This window comes from Anarhichas minor, unplaced genomic scaffold (assembly GCF_050575085.1).
Source record: "Anarhichas minor isolate MPS153535 unplaced genomic scaffold, ASM5057508v1 ptg000073l, whole genome shotgun sequence".
In the NCBI taxonomy this organism is placed as follows: Eukaryota; Metazoa; Chordata; class Actinopteri; order Perciformes; family Anarhichadidae; genus Anarhichas; species Anarhichas minor.
This window is the reverse complement of record NW_027466519.1, coordinates 9,917,322-9,935,087: the sequence shown is the minus strand read 5'-3', so window position 1 is coordinate 9,935,087 and position 17,766 is coordinate 9,917,322. Positions and strand designations below refer to the sequence as shown.

At 40.5% G+C, this 17,766-nt stretch overlaps 2 protein-coding genes and 1 long non-coding RNA gene across 4 annotated transcripts in view; 2 read left to right on the top strand and 1 right to left on the bottom strand.

The window, feature by feature from the left end:
• eeig1b (estrogen-induced osteoclastogenesis regulator 1b) overlaps positions 1–7,471 on the top strand; it is a 33,385-nt gene extending 25,914 nt beyond the window's left edge. Inside the window, exons 6-11 of the mRNA XM_076079613.1 lie at positions 453–561; positions 1,352–1,499; positions 3,994–4,207; positions 7,070–7,191; positions 7,279–7,348; positions 7,426–7,471. Of these exons, the coding sequence (XP_075935728.1) occupies positions 453–561; positions 1,352–1,499; positions 3,994–4,207; positions 7,070–7,191; positions 7,279–7,348; positions 7,426–7,471 (709 nt within the window). The remainder of the gene's footprint in view (positions 1–452; positions 562–1,351; positions 1,500–3,993; positions 4,208–7,069; positions 7,192–7,278; positions 7,349–7,425) is intronic.
• On the bottom strand, positions 4,533–14,737 carry LOC142935325 (uncharacterized). Its single transcript, XR_012947838.1, has 2 exons — positions 13,678–14,737; positions 4,533–10,173 (listed from the first exon to the last, which is right to left on the bottom strand). It is a non-coding gene; the product is annotated as an uncharacterized LOC142935325 (long non-coding RNA).
• dpm2 (dolichyl-phosphate mannosyltransferase subunit 2, regulatory) lies at positions 13,818–16,967 on the top strand. Of its 2 annotated transcripts, XM_076079615.1 has the most exons (4): positions 13,818–13,882; positions 15,372–15,461; positions 15,693–15,795; positions 15,951–16,967. In XM_076079615.1, the coding sequence occupies exons 1-4, from the start codon at positions 13,880–13,882 to the stop codon at positions 16,004–16,006; spliced, it is 252 nt and encodes an 83-aa protein (XP_075935730.1). In that variant the 5' UTR covers positions 13,818–13,879; the 3' UTR covers positions 16,007–16,967. The 2 variants fall into 2 exon arrangements, with proteins under 2 accessions (XP_075935730.1, XP_075935729.1); XM_076079614.1 differs by lacking the exon at positions 13,818–13,882 and having other exon boundaries at positions 13,889–15,461.
• Positions 16,968–17,766: the final 799 nt, after the last annotated feature.

Below are 17,766 nucleotides of genomic sequence, written 5' to 3'. Positions count from 1 at the left end.
CTGATTGTGACTCTATGGGCTCCCCCTCAGACACAACCGAGACAACCCCCTCCCCCTCAAAACCCCCTCTAACCCATGTTTTCCCATGATTCTGGTCTTTTTTCTATGATGTGAATTCATGGGCGTTCAGCGCCTCGTGATGGACATCACACATGATGATTTCCTCAGAGAGTGTAAGCCACACTGAATCTAAACACATGTCGATCATGACTGTGTTCAGATTTGACTTATGACTCAGAGAAGGACTACAATGTTGATGCAAAGTGTTTTAAAGTACCGTAATAACTTCCATGAGCAGTGTGTCACAGACCTCTGACCTTGATGGTAAACGGGCCAAATAGCAGCCAAACTTCAATATCTAACTTTCCTTTGGTTTTAGAATGCTAGCATGCACCTGCTCCTGACTTGTTTAGCACTCATTGTTTGTTGTATGCCTGTGTTTTCACCATCAGACTTCCCAGCACGACCAAATCTGTCTCCATTGGGGACGAGGACCCAACCCTGCAGCTGGACTGTAAGGGTGAGAGCACTGATTCCACCATACAGCCACTAGGGGGCATCGTGGAGAGTCCTCGAGCCTTCAAACCCAGACAGTCGTCAGTACCTAGCTCAGGTAACTGCTGTGTCCTTTCTAACCAACTGGAATTGAAGGATTAAACAAACTCATTGCAATTTGGGTCTTATTTTTGTAGTTTTCAGTTATGAGATTTGGCAACACAGTGACATGGTAACAGGGAAGTCATGGGGAAAGAAACATGAGCAGTCAGACCGTTAGACTTGTTGTAACCAAGCCAACAGATTGTCTCAACAAGTTTATGTGGAGGGCAAACTGAAAGTGATTGCACCTGAATTGTTGATAATAATCCCTCATTGCTCAGGAAAACTGTGTGTGCACAATATGGTAGCGACGGTAGGTTCAAAATACGTTTTCTTACCTGGGATCTGATCATATGACTGCTTGTGTTTCTTTTTAAATGTAAATTTAACATACACATCTGAATGTTATCCAAAAATGACAGAAAGATAACAATGTCATTATTCTATGGTTTTCTGATTGTCCACAAAACTCATGAAAAGACCAAATCCAACAATGGGTCACAGGGACAGTGTTTGATAGTGATAGTCAGGACAGAAGGATGGAGAGAGCAGAAGGCCGTGGGTCGGATCCAAGATTTTGAATTTGTTTTTTAAATGTTTTTTGAAAGTATTGATATGAAACAACAAAATGACTGAAAGTATCAAAGGGAAAATTGTTGACAGTTACTGAATATGCCACTAACAACAAAGTGACAGACACTGTTAGATAGTCTTCAGAATTGATCAGATAATGTCTCTGATTCATATCCTGCAGTCAGGTGTGTGTGTGTGTGTGTGTGTTTATTGTGTGTTATCTGCAGGGCTTCCGGAGGAGGGAGAGGGTGGGTCCAGCCCAGATGAGGTCTTTCACACTGGTCATTTCCGCAGCTCCAGCTATGCCAGCCAGCACAGCAAGATCTCAGGTCAGAGAGCTTCTCAGGAGCTTTTACTTCCTCGTGCTAAGACCAGGGATGCTCTGATAGAATAAGCTCTGCAACCTGAGAGTGCTATTATCAACACCATGTACTGTTTCCAAGACATTAAAGACTGGATGTCTCAAAAGCTCTTGATGCTAAACAAACTGAAACCCCCCCAACTTCCACCTGTGTTATCGTTTTTGAAATCATACGCAAAAACCTTGGAATAATCTTTGACTCTTTAATTAAGTTTGACAAAAATGCATTTCGTGGTGAGAGGCGGCTTTTTCCAACTGCGTCTCTTGGTGAAAGTAAAAACCCTTTTTATCATTCCAAGATTGTGAAAAAAATAATCTATGCTTTTATGCACTCACCTTGTACATGGGAGTCAGTCAGTCTTCATTTTCATGTCTGCAGTATGTGCAGAACGCTGCTGCCAGGTTTCTAACTCCTTCCTGTAAAGTCAGACTGTTTGCCCCATACTTGCCTCCCTTCACTGGCTCCCTGTCAATTTCAGAGTTCTTTTTGAGACTCTATTATTTGTCTACAAAGCACTCCATGGATCGGCTCCCTCTTACCTATCTTGATGTTTTAATCCCCGGTACCTTGGTCGTCCCTCGGGCCTGATGGCAGTTTAGGGGCGACTGTACCATCTTTGTCCCAGTCTGTGGAACAAACTAACTTTCCACATCAGATCTCTCCTTCGATTGAGTGGTTCAAAGTGAAGACTTCAGACACAATTATTGTTTCTTGGCTTTTGATTGCACATAATTTACTAAATGGTTGCTTATTAGTTTAGCATTAGGCTACGCTTTCATTTGATCTTGATCTCTGTTATATGAATGCTTTTGTTGTCTGCTCTATTGTAAAGCACTTTGGTAAGTTCATGTTGTTTAAAATATGCTATAGAAATATATTTCATTTAATCTGCACTAGGGGTGGTGCTGACTAGCAGGTCCTATGCTGGATACACTATATAGATAGTTGGTTACTGTTCATGCAGGCGCGGCCAGTGGAAAAAGGAGAAAGGTGGACACAGCTTTCCAAGAAATGTCTTCAATGGTTAAAGGGAAGCCAGTGTGCTTGGTGTGTTCACAGCACCTTTCAGTGCTCAAGGAATATAATATTCCTTGTCACGATCTGACTCATTGTAGTGAAAAATACAAGAACTTGCTCGGACAGCTGAGAACAGAGAAGATAAAGGAATCGTTGGCAGGTTTGTGGAACTAAAAGTCTGTTTTTACTCAAAGCCAAGAGACCAGCAAGACCTCTCAGGCTGTTCATCTGTTTTGTAAATCAATTGTCCAGTAATTGTGAACATTTTCAGAATGCACGCTCTATCCCCCAGCCCCTAATGAGCCTCCAAGCCCCTCTGTGTTTTTCTCCTCTGCAAAAGAACCAGAGGGAGTTTGCGTTGTGTTCTCTCGCGATCTTGTGGTGGGTGTCTTGAGAGAGCTCCATTAACATCAATGATCTATTGTTAGCTAGTTGCTAAGCTAACCTGTACAAGAGCAGAATAATAAGTTTGGGTCCTGCTTGAAAATCTGATCTTGAGATCCAGTTTAAAAGAGGGGCTCTAAAAATCTAGTTTAAGACCTGCATAAGCTCAATTTTGTGCTTGCTGTTATGTTTCCAACAGCAGGAGATGGTGGCAGGAACCCTGCAGGTACTGCTGTCTCTCCTCCACTAAAACTAACTGGGAGACCGACAGATTTTCTAACGGCATGTGTATGGAAATGGGCGTCTTGGAGACCACATTTATCAAATATCAATTGATTATTGATGAATACGCCCTGGAATGTGTTGGTCTATCCCCTGAATTGTCGTTTGTTGTATTTGCAGTCTATCGACCTATGGGACCTAATGAAAAGAAGAGATGCCTCTCTGAAAAGTCCCGAAAATCATTGTATGCAATCATTAATACTGATTGTTTAACCCATAAAGCTTTGAGACATGTAACTTCTAGGCTAAACCAACTTTTCCCCTGAAATCATTAGAGAAGCAACAGCGAACAGTAAAAATACTATGTAAAGGATTAACAAACTAATTGGAAAGGAAAAACCCGTGTGTAGTTTTACAAATCAGATCTGCTTTAACTCTGGCAAATGAGACAAAGGTCACCACAATCCTCTCAACACTATTGAACAGCAAAGCAAAGGACATGCGGTCATACGGCATTTCTAAAAATAAACTATAACCACCTATCTATTAATGGACCACTTTCCCAATGTCCCAATGTGAGGGACAACTTATTGTTATTGATAACTTACTGTACATATTCCTGCACTCCTTTTGCTTCTAAAAGGACCTTTCAATGAAGGGATCTCAAGGGATCTTTATGAGACTACGGGTTCCATTAAGAACCCTTTTTGGAAGAAAGTTTTTCAAGCATTGTTGAAAGCTCCTCCCACCTGCAGCCAGTTTATATTTCAGTATGGAAAAACTGCACACACGGACTGGGAGGAATGGGGGTTAATGATAATGCTCCCCTCCCCTCCAGGCTACAGCACAGCTCACTCTCGCTGCTCCAGCCTGACTGACCTCAGTCACCAGAGGAACACCTCTTCCAGCAGCAGTGTCTCCTGTGGGTTGGCTCAACACTCCCAGCTACTTCCCTCCACCCCCACCGAGCTGCACCGACAAGCCACTTTCACCAAACCAGGGAGACCTCCTCTACCCTCTGCAGCAGCTCTCATGTCCAACAGATCCTCTAGGTAGATACACACACATCTGCACTTTTGACAAAACACACCTGCTGTCACAAGATGATTTCTATGTGAGGCATGTCTGAACTCCATCACACAGATAAAGGTTTAGGTTGGATCTCAGGCATGTGTAAACTTACATGCTAGAAATCCTCCAGGAATTCTTCCCTCTCTGGGAGGAACATGCAAGGACCTCAGACTGAAGACCAACCAGTACCAAGACAGGAATGGAACAGCTTCATATTCTCACCACTTCATGTGCTGTTATCATGGGGCTACTATAAAAATAACATGTCAACAACTGGACCATAATACTCTCACAGTAAAGACTTCACATTGTATAAAGTTTGAGTTTATTCCCATTTACAGTCAGTCAAAAATAACAATTAAGAATCAGGACTATTGCCCTGTGGAGAGAGCAGCACCCTCTGCTGTGCTTAGGTTCTAAGATGTAGTTATAGTTGTTCACTGCCTTTTCATTGGGCATCAACCTCACGTTTCCTCCTGTATTGTCAACAAAATAGACTTTAAAACACTTCAGGCTGTGGTCAGTCGTTAGATGCGCGGAGCAGGTGGACATCTGCATTGATTCAAATGATAGACATCTGTTGTGTGAGACATGCAAATGAAAATATGTCTGATTCACTTGCAGTCTAGATGTTGAGTTAGACAACTGTGGTTTGTAGTCATTCCATCAAACATTACAGCAGTGGCTTCTGCAAACACACTCTACTGAGCGCACCTTTCTAGTTGAGCAATAGATAACATTTGAAATTCTATTAACAAAATGATGTCTTCCCTGAAGACTGCCCTGCATGACAGCAATCAAATTGTCAGATAAGTTCAACATATTAGATATAACAAATAATGCTGCACAACTTCATTGGAGCACATCAACTAAATGGCATTGAACAGGCCTGGCATACTTAATGTCAAACCAATTGTTCTTGAATCAACAGCTACTGTAGCTTTAAATAGTGAACATAGAACAGGCTCCGCCCTTTGCCCACAACAGACTTCAGTCCTATTAAGCATCTGCTGCATGATCGAGTCTGTTCACTGTAGCGAGTCCAGCTGCAGGTGGGATAACGTTAGATGTCCCAGACTTGTGTAGCAGAAGGCTGTTCCATCACAATGACCAAGAACATGTTATTCACTCGGGACACTTTACATGAATGTACAGACCGGCCATGAATGGGCCTCAGGGGGGTTTCTAGCTCTCCTTTCTCACGCTTGAGGGGAAAACAAGATGACACTTGTTTGTTTTGCTCTGTAAGCAGTTGTAAATGTAACTAAGTACGTTTACGCATCTTCTGTACATATTCAAAGTACTTGAGTACTTTCTACTTCTCCACTACATCTCAGAGGTAAAAATTGTACTTGTTACTCCTCTACAGTTACTTCTCAGATGACAGTTGCATCCCCTTCCTGTCCAGTGAAAACCAATAATCTCCAGATGTGTTGATGTTGAATGTTTGTGATAAACTGAAGGATGAAGTGTTCCTTTATGTGTTGAGAAAATCCTCCTACACCTTCAGCTAAGCAAACTCTTTAAAAAGCCTCTTGGATCAGCTGGAAAACACATCGTCACAAAGCTGAAAACAGGATGTTCTTCTTTGTAGAGATATGAGGTTCTTCCAGGACAGCGACGCTACAAGCATGCGATGACCTTATAGAATATGATGCATTGCTGTAGATTAAACCAGCCAGTTACAATGCAACATACACATTAATGCAGCAGCAATATTAATCCAGAAACATCAGATATAATAGTGAAACAGTTTACTGATCAATCAATACTTTTACCAATTTTGCAGATAATACTGACATACTTTTACCTCCGTAAGGTTTTGATTTCAGGACTTTTACTCGTTGTGGAGTATTTTCACAGTGTGGTATTAATACTTTAACTATATTGACATGCATAATCGGTTATGATGAATAATACAAAGTCATTAGTGAGATGTGGGAACATGCGCACCTCTCTAGAAAGAAGGCCAAAGGAGCAAGAAACTGTTACACAGTTCAGAGTAAACAAAAGCCTACGAAGCTATGACTATTTCACATTTTATCTCCTGGGCTGCAACGCGGTGTTGCTTCAAAGCAAGAGGGGCCTGGGTTCGATTCCCGGGCTAGACGGCCCTTCTGTGTGGAGCTGCAGGTTCTCCCCGTGTCAGTGTGGGTTCTCTCCAGGTTCTCCAGCTTCCTCCCACAGTCCAAAGACATGCAGCGTAGGTTCATCAATGTCTCTAAATCGTAGGTGTGAATGTGAGCGTCTGTCTCAATATGTCAGCCCTGTAATAGTCTGGAGACCTGTCCAGTCCTTCACCCAGTGTCAGCTGGGATGGGCTCCAGCCCCCCCGCGACCCTGATCAGGATAAGCGGTTAAAGATAAGAGATGGATGGATGGATCAGGCCTCCATGAAAATAAAACAGTAAACACACTTGGCAACAAGTAAAAGGGAAAAGGTAACCTGAACATTTGATGCCTTACTGCGATGAGCTGCAGTTTACCAGCTATTAGCCAGATGCAAGGTTTAATCTGTCCCATGTAAATATCAAAACCAACAATGTGTTAGTCTCTTACAACTCTCACTTGTATTCAGCTTCAAACCCATTGGTTCTTACTGCTGGCATTTAAAAGGCCTTTAAAATAGCTCACAAACATGCATTTCATTTGTTTTAAAGAGCTCAGTGATTTCCTAACACAGCTGTAGTATTTATCAAATGTTAGTCAAACACCTGTCCTTTAAAATGATGGATTGCTGTATGAAGCAGTAACGGTTCTGCTCCTTTGCTTCTTGCAGAATGTTGTTGTATTTCAGATATGGATCTTCTCTGTCTATTGCTGTTTATTTTGTCCAACAACAGGAGAAAGAAGGACACTGTGGAGAGGCAGCCCAGCTGTGTGGACGACACCCGCATTGATGCAGACGACATTGTGGACAAGATTGTCCAGAGTCAGAACTTTTCTGACAGCAGCAACAATGAAGGTAGGACCGAGTTTAAGTTGTCAGGATTTAGTTTCAGCTCTACGTTTGTGTATCACAGTGGTCACTTCTGCTCCTCCTTTCATTCAGACAGCAACTTGAGACTGTTTGTCAGCAGAGATGGGACCACTGCCCTCAGCGGGACACAGCTCTCCAACAGGTACGCCCTTTTAAACAGCTTCACTCATTTACTGCATCTTTTTACCCAACTGATGGTGTGTTTCTGTGTCTTCCCAGAGGAACATCTGGTGTTTTTGAGCCGGTGGTCATCGAGACTCACTAAGGGAACATTGACACATGGAATGTCTGAGACTGTATGTGCATACTTGTTTTCAGTGCACATGGCTTGGAATAAGACTACTATGAAATGGATATGGAACTTTTGTACTATATTTAGTCAGGTGATGGGAGATCTGTAACATATGATTAATGTATTTAACGCACCTTTTTTTCTTTTCTTTTTCTTTTACCTCAAATTAAGAAAAAAACAGGCCTTTATTTCTATATGATATTATCTTGTAAGGACATTTACGTAATATTCTGATCTGCTTCTGGTTGCCTTGTTATTTCACAGTTCTTGTTGTTAGCTGTTGATGCAGATTTAACATGTCCTCTACGTATGTGTGTTACATTAAAACACTGCTAGGGGGAATACTTCCACCTCATTTATGTACACAAATAAGCAATTAATGGCAAGTTACTTTAACAGCAGCAATTTGAGGTGCCTAAAAGGACTGAATTGACTCCTTCATATTGATATTGTGTGGTCATTCAGTTCACTTCACTTCATTCACTTTATTATCCCAGATGGGAAACTTCAATTGCAGTCACATTACATTCATTTGCCGTGCTACATTATAGCAATGCTGGCCAGCTGTGGAAGCTGCCATGAAGGCCAAGGTGCCTAATGCAGTTGAAATGAACACTAATACGTTTTCTGTGGGAGGAATTCAGATTTTGATTGTGAAACAATATTGTTATCTTTTACATACATAAAACATTTGTTGGAATGTTAATATTGTTCATGTTCATGTACATACATTTTTAGTTTGAGAGCATTCATTTTTATGTCAAAAGCTTCTTCCCACCTGAGACTAGTGAGAGTATTTCTGTTGAAAGGAGAAACAGATACAGTGGTTTCCTTGTTCTTCTGTTCTCTAGGCTGTAATCTAAGCACCGCATTTTATTTGAGGATTTACTGTAATGCGAAAATAACTTCCTCTTCATTGGGTGTGGGTCAAGCCAGCCTAGTCCAGTCAGACAGATATTTTCTACAGAACATTTGCAAAATGTTCTGTAGAAAGATTTGATGTTGTAACGGCTCAGAAACACACCGAGCTTCAGTCAGGTCAAAGTTAAAGAGCGATCAAGGTCAGGCAGTGTTTACTCTTTGTATATATGTACTGTATAATATACAGTACATATATACAAACAGTAAACATACATATATATACAGTGTATATATATATTTTGCAATCAGAAGTGACATAAGAGGGTGGAGCTAAGTACATCTTAACGCTGAATAAGACATTTTAGGTGCACAAAAGGTTAAAATTGTCTTCAATGAAGTGAAAACACAGACAAATCATCTCTGAATACATCACTGACTTATGCAGTAACCTGTTTACTGTACAGGGATTTCCTACCTGCATTACTGAACAAGGGACCAGTCTGAAACACACCCAGTGAAACTTTGACCAGTGCTTAGTGCACAAATTACTTGAACCATAGCCTGAAAACCACTACATTGTGGTAATTGTAGTGCAACACTGGAATAATGGTGCGTTCAGAAGTGCCTTGTCAACTCGTAAAACTGAACATTTCTGAGTTTATCACTATGAAGAACCACCTGATTAGCATGCAAGATACAGGACAGACCATGATACCCACTTTAGAACAAGAAGGACGACTGCAAACAGTTGATATCCATAGAACCTGGATTTCTCTATCATAAAGTATAAATACATGTAACAGCCAACACCAATAACAAAAGTGCTTTTGATTTTTCACTGGTGCAGTTCTTGTGATAGATCTACCGTTGACTGATGTCCATACAGGTCAAATATGGTTTCATTTGATTTGATCATGTCATAATTTCAAGGCTTTACGAGTTGATGAGAACCCTCCAAATGCAGCACAAGAGCCATAAAAGTCTCTTTGTGAGGGCACACGTTCTCCAGACACACTGAGACAGAATCAGTCTGCAGCAGGAACAGAAGCTTTTATCCTCTTGATAGATTTTGATGCCATGTGATGGCTGTATATACATACTTGATATACTATTTTGCACATGTTCACTCTCTGAGCATTGTTTCAAACCACTGAAAGGAAATGGAGATTGCATAGTTGTCTAAAATGACATATGACAGTTTTTGTTTAATTTCAATGCTCTTGTTAAAGTGCAAATGTAATTTGGTGAATCTGTCATGACACAAAGCCTGTATTCATATGGCTGGCCATATGTAGCCGTCCATTCTCTGCACTTACTAAGTACTTTGAACGCTCTTTTAAACTAATCAGGAAAGTACGGTTTTCTGGTGATATACTTGCATGCTCACCACAGACTCTTTCAAGCTTTGGTCAGATTAACTGCCACACATTAAGTACACAATAAATACACACAGATTAGCTGAGTTTACATTACGGCAGGCTGCCTAGAACAGTTACTTAGAACTGCATTAACCCTTCTAGCAGCAGAAGAGGCAGTAAACACAACATTGACATATTACGACATTTAAAAGTTGGCAAACAGTTGACTAACACATCCAGCAGACACAGAACAACAACAGCTTTCATTTCATTTGTGTTTCTGACCGCCAATATTCTCTCTCTTTGAGCTCTGTTTCTGGTCTCCACGTCTCTTTAGCTGCTAAATGCTCCACTATGTTCACCAGCTAGTCTCTAACCGTGTTTGTCTTCTGTTTGCTGCTGAACAGTTTATCATTGCTGCTTGAAGTTGGGTTGATGAGAGCAGAGTCTGTGGGTCTGAAAACCAAAACAATGAGCTTAAAGAGACTAAAAAGCTCTGTAGGGCTGATGGGAACTGCAGAGTTGGTGACAATGTGCTGTGGGTGACCAATTTAACATTGCACATACTGTATTTTGATCCATTGTTCATATTTTAAAAAGAGTGCAGCTTTAAGGTACAGTATTTTAAAATGTATTTAAAAAATATATATATTAAATATGTATAAAATGTATTTTAAAATACCTAACTTCAACTAGAACTCTTTATTTTGCCCGTTTTTTGTTTTGTGAGGGTGCTGCAGTGAACTGCAATAGTTGAATAGTTTGTGTGTCACTTTGTGTATAGAGCTAACAATGATACTGTAAGTCGGCTGTTGGCTGTGAGGTCAGTGAGGTCAGTCCCACAGCTGCAGCAGCACAAAGCCCCTATTGAACCAGGACTGACAGTAAAGAGGCTCACCACACAGGACTCATTCTGCAGTGTGTGTATGTTCATCTCTTTGTTCATGTGATGTGTGAATGTGCCACCACATGCATGCAGGACACGCATGTTCGACTGACATTTGTATCTGCTCCACCAAGCCCTCTACTGGGTAAATACTAGGGATGCAGTGATATCGATCCCGATAGCGGAACCTGGTATTTGGATATGGACCGATACAGAGTAGTGATCCAGTACCAGTGTTTAATCAATAAGCTGTATGCCTCACTGTGAGGAAGAGACTGGGATCAATCTTTGTGTAAGGCAACATCAGGCCTGATTTAAACATTGTTTTCTTAAATTCATTTGCTATTCCCTGAAGTATGAATGGAGCCAGTCCCCCCCTGTACACATGAAGTATGTGGGAAACCATCCAATCCATTTTCCTTTTATCTTCAGACCAGCTGCTCTGCAGATGTGTACGTAACTATATGTCAAAGTTGATATCTAGATGATATTGTATGGTGAGATGGGATATTATTGGAGGGTGTGTTGGTGAATGGTCTACTACTTGATTTGTTTTTTCAATATTTCTAAAAATTATTTTCTTTGTAGCTGAAGATGTGTAACCTGTGACCTTATTAATAACAATCATACAACTAAATCTTTTTTGCATGCGGTAAAAATATTTTTTTCTTTCCTGATAATTTCAAAATGCATCGTTGCATAATACATAATTAGATTGTGATTATATTGCATTTGTATCTGTGATTCAGATTTAATTTGCATAGGTAGGCTTTGTTGATGGAGAGAATATAGACTACTTTTAACTGTTGTAGATTATTGAATTCAAATGAGGCTCATCAAATTGGATCTACACTTGTCAAATTAGTAGAATTATAATATGAATTATGATTTGCATAAACATGCATACCAAATAAAATGGTAAAGACTGGAATCATCATCATTCTGTATTTGATGTGGAGTTATTCATTGGTCACATACACATGACTGGTGCCCATGCACCTCATATTAAAGTGCCTATTGAAATATTAAACCTAATTATAATCATACAGTTGCTTCAGAAGGTATTCAGACCCCTTCACTTTTTGCACTGTATTCTCTTGTAAATGTAATTAGATACAATTGCCATCCCCCCCCCCCCCCCCCCCCCCCCCCAATCAATCTACACATAATTACTCTTTATGATAAAGTGAAAACAGCTTTTTTAGAAATGTTTTCAAATTTATAAAAAACCACCAGGACTCTTCAAAGAGTTTGATGTTCAGCCAAACCGAGTATCCAGGCAAGAACAGCCTTGGTCAATGAAGTGAACAAGACCCCACATTTTTACTGTGTGCGAACCATAAGAGGAACTATTGTAATTCTTAGAATGACATTTTAAGGGACCTTTTAACTCCTTTCACAGAGTAGGTACTTTCCCAGCGCAAGAGCAACCATGAGTGACAGTGGTGTACAGTGATTGGTCGAATACGGCTAACGGGTTTCCTGATTTTTTTTTAAAACAGCTCCGTTCAACGACTTTTAAAAAGGCCAACTCTTCTTACCTTAACCATTTTAAACCTATTTCTAAGCTCCCATCTTTAGCTAAGATTTTAGCTGACAAAGAAAAGATTTGATCTGGTTTTAGAGAAAAACACTGAAATGACTCTGAAGGCCTTAAAGGTCTTATTGCTATCAGCTGATGCTGGCCATTACTCCATTTTGTATCCTTTTGGACGGTAAAAAGACACTCGTTCCTGTGTTGGTATCAGTGATGACGGGTCAGTTGCAACAGGTGTTCACAGTGGTGCCCCAAGGATTGGTGCTGGGTCCAGTTCTCTTTTCCATTTACATGCTCCCTCTTGGTCACGCAGACTTCAAATCAAATTCAATTTTTATGCTGATGATACTCAGATCTAAGCTGTGACCTTGCAAAGAACCATCAGAACACTGTCAACCAGCAAAGCTACCTTCATGATATCTGTATGTGGATGTTACAAAATGTCCTCCAGCTTAATGCTGATAAGAGAGAGATATTGGTCATAGGTCAAGATGTTGCAAACACTTAATATCAAACAGTCTTGGCACTCTGGCCCAATGAAAAGGTTGTGTTTTTTTAGATCAAATCCTCAGCTTGAACAAACATCTGAAATCAATAGTTCAATCCTGCTTTCATCATCTCAGAAACATTTCTGTTATCCACGCCTTCTTAACTACGATTACTGTAATCGTCTCAACAACCTTCAGCCCATCCAAAACTCTGCTGCCACAATTTTGTCTCGGATTAGGAAACATGACCACATTTCACAGATCCCGGCTGCCGCTGGCTACTAGTTGCTTTTAGAATTTTGATCAAGATGTTATTGATTACTTACAGAGTCCTGAGAGGCCTCGCCCCAAATATCTTTAAGATCTTTTATTGCCTTATACCCCTTCCTGCACCCTAAGATCTTCAGATGCGTCGTACCTTGTTGTTCTAAGGTCTAGAGTTTTATACAACGGTGTGTATAGAGCACAGGTGATAGAGCCTTTGCACTCAGGGCTCCTACACTGTGGAATGACCTGCCTGAGGACATCTGGATGCAAACTCTGTTCCATCTTTTAAATCTCTTTGAAAAAAACACTTGAAAATTGCTTTTCTGTGATTTTATTTATGTTTTGGGATATTTTAGTTTGTTTTACTCTCTGTGTTTTATTATGTTTTTAGTTTTATCTCAAATATGATGTTTACTATTGCTAAGCACTTTGTAACAGTTTAAAGATGCTACATAAATAGTTTATTATGATGACTATTACGTGGATATGCTGTAACTGATGCTGTTTGTACTTTATTGTGATAACTGCATACAAAACCTAAAATATCAGATTAAGATTATTAATCAATCATGCAAAGTCTAGATGTAACAGAAACAAGATTTAAAATCCATACATAGGCCTATACATTACATTATACTTGTTTATAGTACTGTTATCTGTTTGTTTGTGCACTATATTTTATATTTTATTGTACGTTTTAATATGTTTCTACTTTTTGCACTGTTGATTGTTTAATGTTATGCACCACCCGTCATGTCAAATTCCTTGTATGTGCAACATACCTTGGCAAATAAACGGTTCTGGTTCTGATTCTGATTCTGGTTCTGGTTCTGATATACTGTACATGAAGTTGCAGCAGCTCCATTATCTTGTGTGTTTCGCCGGTCCACCGGTAGGGGGCAGCAGAGACTCTCAGGTGCGTCTTGTCAGCCGGATTAGTCAACAGGAAGGAAGAAGAACAGCAGGAAACGTCAGCAACCAGAAATGGTAAGAGAGATAAGCTGCTTAAACTTAAACAAATGGATTCATGGCGGCTCTTTGAAGCTACAACTCGTAGAATTGCAGGCTGAAGATTTTGGGCAGCTTCCCCAGCCAGCGCATAGTTACTAGCGTTAGTTTATCTTCACGGTTGTGACTATGACAAACATGTTCGACACGTTCATGTTAGCGCACAGCGTAAGCTCGGTAACGTTAACGTCAGTTAGCGTTAAACGCGATTCTATTTAACGTTAACTTTTCGTCTCCGGTTCAGTGTAACGTTTCAGGCAGTTTAATACTGACTTGCACATGTACGTTAGAAAGCCTGTAAACTGCTACTAAAGGCGATTCTTTCAACTCTTAAACAGCTGATCCACAAATGTTCCTGCGCTAATCATTTGTGTAAACGAACAGGTTTAAATGAAATGGTTTGATGGCTTACCTTCATTTTACAATGCGCCATTATTTATTCTTCAACCAAATGTACGTGATGTTGCGACATGGATCTATATAAAGCCACGGTTATCTGACAGATATTAATGGAGTCTGGGACAGTATGAGCGCTGTCAGACCAGCTCTCAGTAGAGAGGACTGGAGGGATCCGGTTCCGGATCTGGATCTGGATCTGGACTTGTAACGTTACATAGAGAGCGATTATTTCGGTTGTACATATTTAGGTGGGGGTTACTTGTTTTAATGGGCAGTTATTTTAGTAGATATACTGCAATTGCAAATGTGCTATTTCATAGATTCCTGCTCAATTCTCAACACAATTCCAATGAATTGACTATCTAGCACCTTCATTAAAGGGCGTGTTTGCTGTGAACCTGAACGGTTTAGTTTCTCTTCTGTTTTGTTGTCCAATCTGGCACCAGTTTAAGACGTCATGGTGGAGGGGATACAGATGTTTTTCAGTGCACTTGTACTTTTCAAACAGAAGCAGATGATGTTTGTAACCTCCACTCTGTGACACGCGGAGTTATTGCTCAAGCTTTGTTTGAACAAGGAGGTCTGGAGGAGTACTACTCAGCTTGTGTATCCTCTGTGGGATGTCATAAAGTCTGAGACAACTAGAGATGCAACAATTAGTCAACTAAATGATTAGTCGATGGACAAAATACATTTTGTTAACTCTTCATTAAAGTAATTATTTTATGCAAAGATGGCAGAGAATGTTTTCAGCCTCAGCGATTTCCTGCTTTTCTTTGTTTTACATCATATTAAATTCAATATTTTTGGGTTTGGACTGACAAAACAAGACATTTGCAACTTTGAGAAACTAGGATGAACAATTTTCACTATCCTGACATTTTTTAGAACAAACGATGGATCTTGAAAATAGTCGAAGATTAATCAATAATGAAATAAATCGTTAGCTGCAGCCCTAAAAACCATTACCCCAAATTCATTCAAGTTCACCTGGGATATGTCATCGTCTGGTTGGGGTTGTGGTCATGAGTGCGACATTTCTTGCTCAGCCAGTTACTTTTATTTTCAGGCTACAGGAGTGGATCAAGCTGTTGGCATGAGTCTTGTTGTCTTCAGCCTCCTGCTGTTTACATACTACTCTGTGTGGGTCATCATCCTGGTACGTTCTGTTTGTGTCCCTAAAGTCCCAGTCAGAGACCCTTATGTCAACAGAAGCCTTGTGCTTCACACCTTTAACCATGTTTATCAGACAACCTGTTGCTTGTTCCCTTGAATACATTGTTCAGTCAAAATCACTTAAGCACCTCTGCAGTTATATCTCATTTTCACAAAAGTATCAAATGAAAGAAAACTTTGAAAATGACAAACGATGTGCTATTTGGTCCTCCAGCCTTTCGTGGACAATGATCACGTACTGCACAAGTATTTTCTTCCTCGAGAGTACTCGGTGATTGTGCCTGGCGTGGCAGCAGTGATACTGCTGCTCTGTATCGGTGAGTAGACAGTCTGCTTTCTAAAGACAAAGCACACTCTCATTGCAATATGCACTCCACAGACAACCCCTCTCAAGCTCTACATATACAATGAAAGGCGCTGTGACGATGTGTGTCTGTCGCTGTTGAAGTCAACACTGCTCTCATCTCCACAGGGGCCTTCACTGCAGTTATCATGTGGAAGAACCGCAAGCCAAAGAAAGTGGACTAATCTCAGGATGGAGTGACTGCAGCCTCGCTGCTAAACCCTCTGGTGGTGCTGCAAGCAGAATCAAACCTCCATTCTCTGATAATCGCTGCTGAACAGCTGACGTTCATGCTTCCAAAATGATATGTGTTAAAAAGAAAGTTCCTGATATTTATTTCATATTTTGGTTCCATTTCCAGATCGGTTTGAGTTGATAAGTAAGCGTTAAAGCTTCTGTGTCCAATTTGAAAAGCTTCCACTTCGGTGCCCCAGAGTGGCAGTATAGCAAAAGAAACAGAATTCATTAAAAACACAACAAAGACTGCACCAGTGAAAATAACTGATTCTTTCTTTGTAAAAGAATTCATATAGACTGAACATTTTCCAAAGCTCACTGCTACTATTGCTGTTCCGTGGTGTTTGGATCAGTCGCTGTGTTCTCTCCTCTAGTGGGCAGAGAGTGTGAACGGGAATCATTAGCTGAAGATTTATATCAATGTCATATTTAATAGACCTGGAGGATTTTATTGGGATCCAGGAGACAATCACTGCAAAGACACAGCCCAAATTGAAGACAACCTTGATTATAAGAGAACTCCCCTGTTGCAGTTAAGCATGTAACATGAGCCGTCAGAACACTTCCAGGTTTAACTGGACCAACGAAAGCCTTTTCTCTTGTTTCTCACTAACCCAGTAACATGAAGGCTTTAAATGACTCCTCACTCAGGAGGGAAGGGAGCTGAAATATGTGTCACTGTGTGGAAAGTGACAGAATTACGACTTAATTGAAAGCAGCATGGATCTTGAATCCTGTAAATATTGACAATGTGTCCATTGTTGTAGTGTGAAAGTGTGAATGATGATGATTGTAAATAGTTTTGGATGCAAACCAGCATTGTGTCCAACACACACACACCTACAGTCAGACTGGTAATGGGGCCAATGGTCCTTTTTCTTAGTTCAATAAAATGTTGATCCTGGGAAATGTGTTGCGTTTTTACAAATGTCTTTTTAATCTTCATATTTTCATCTCCACAGTACAGTGGATGCAGTGGCTCTAATAGAAATAGTCATGGTAATAGTGACACTAGCAACTAATACCTATGTTAGCAGAGAGCAGGTTTAGTAATGGGGATGGGGACTTGTCCACGTACTGTGTTTGATAGGGGACAATAAGTGCATGGACACAATTAAAGTTCAAGGTTTCATTTATTGTTATTGCAACATCTCAATGCCTACTGAAGCCCACTGGGATGGAAACAATAAAGATCCTGCAAGTTATAATAATGAGAAACTTTCTCCTAATCATAACTTGGGAAGGAGCAGGACTGGGCACTCGATATGATGAAGACTGGAGGTGGAGGCACCAGAGAGGAGAACAGTTGTAAAGTTTGACAGCAAAGCTTCAGGACATAGTGATAAAATGTGGTTGTTAAATTTAGGGTGAAAGCCCATATGCCTTTCTCAAAATGCGTACTTGTCCGTACTGTGTTCTCTGGACTTGGAGTCCAGACTCCAAAAGTAGACAAGTCCGTACTTGATAAATTATGAATGAATGAGAGCGTAAAGAGAGTCTCTCTGACTGAACTTCTGCCAAGCTTCATGAAAGAAAGCGCCGGAAGTTTGAGTTGCATACAAATGCTTCCCCTACATCGATCATAGTGGGCTGCTGCAGGCTGACATTTTCTACTTCAGGCAAGTGGAGCAAAGAGCCATTATTATGGGGACGCAGAGCGATTATTCTACCGGTGTTGTGGAAAAGGCTACTGCAGCAGCTACATGCT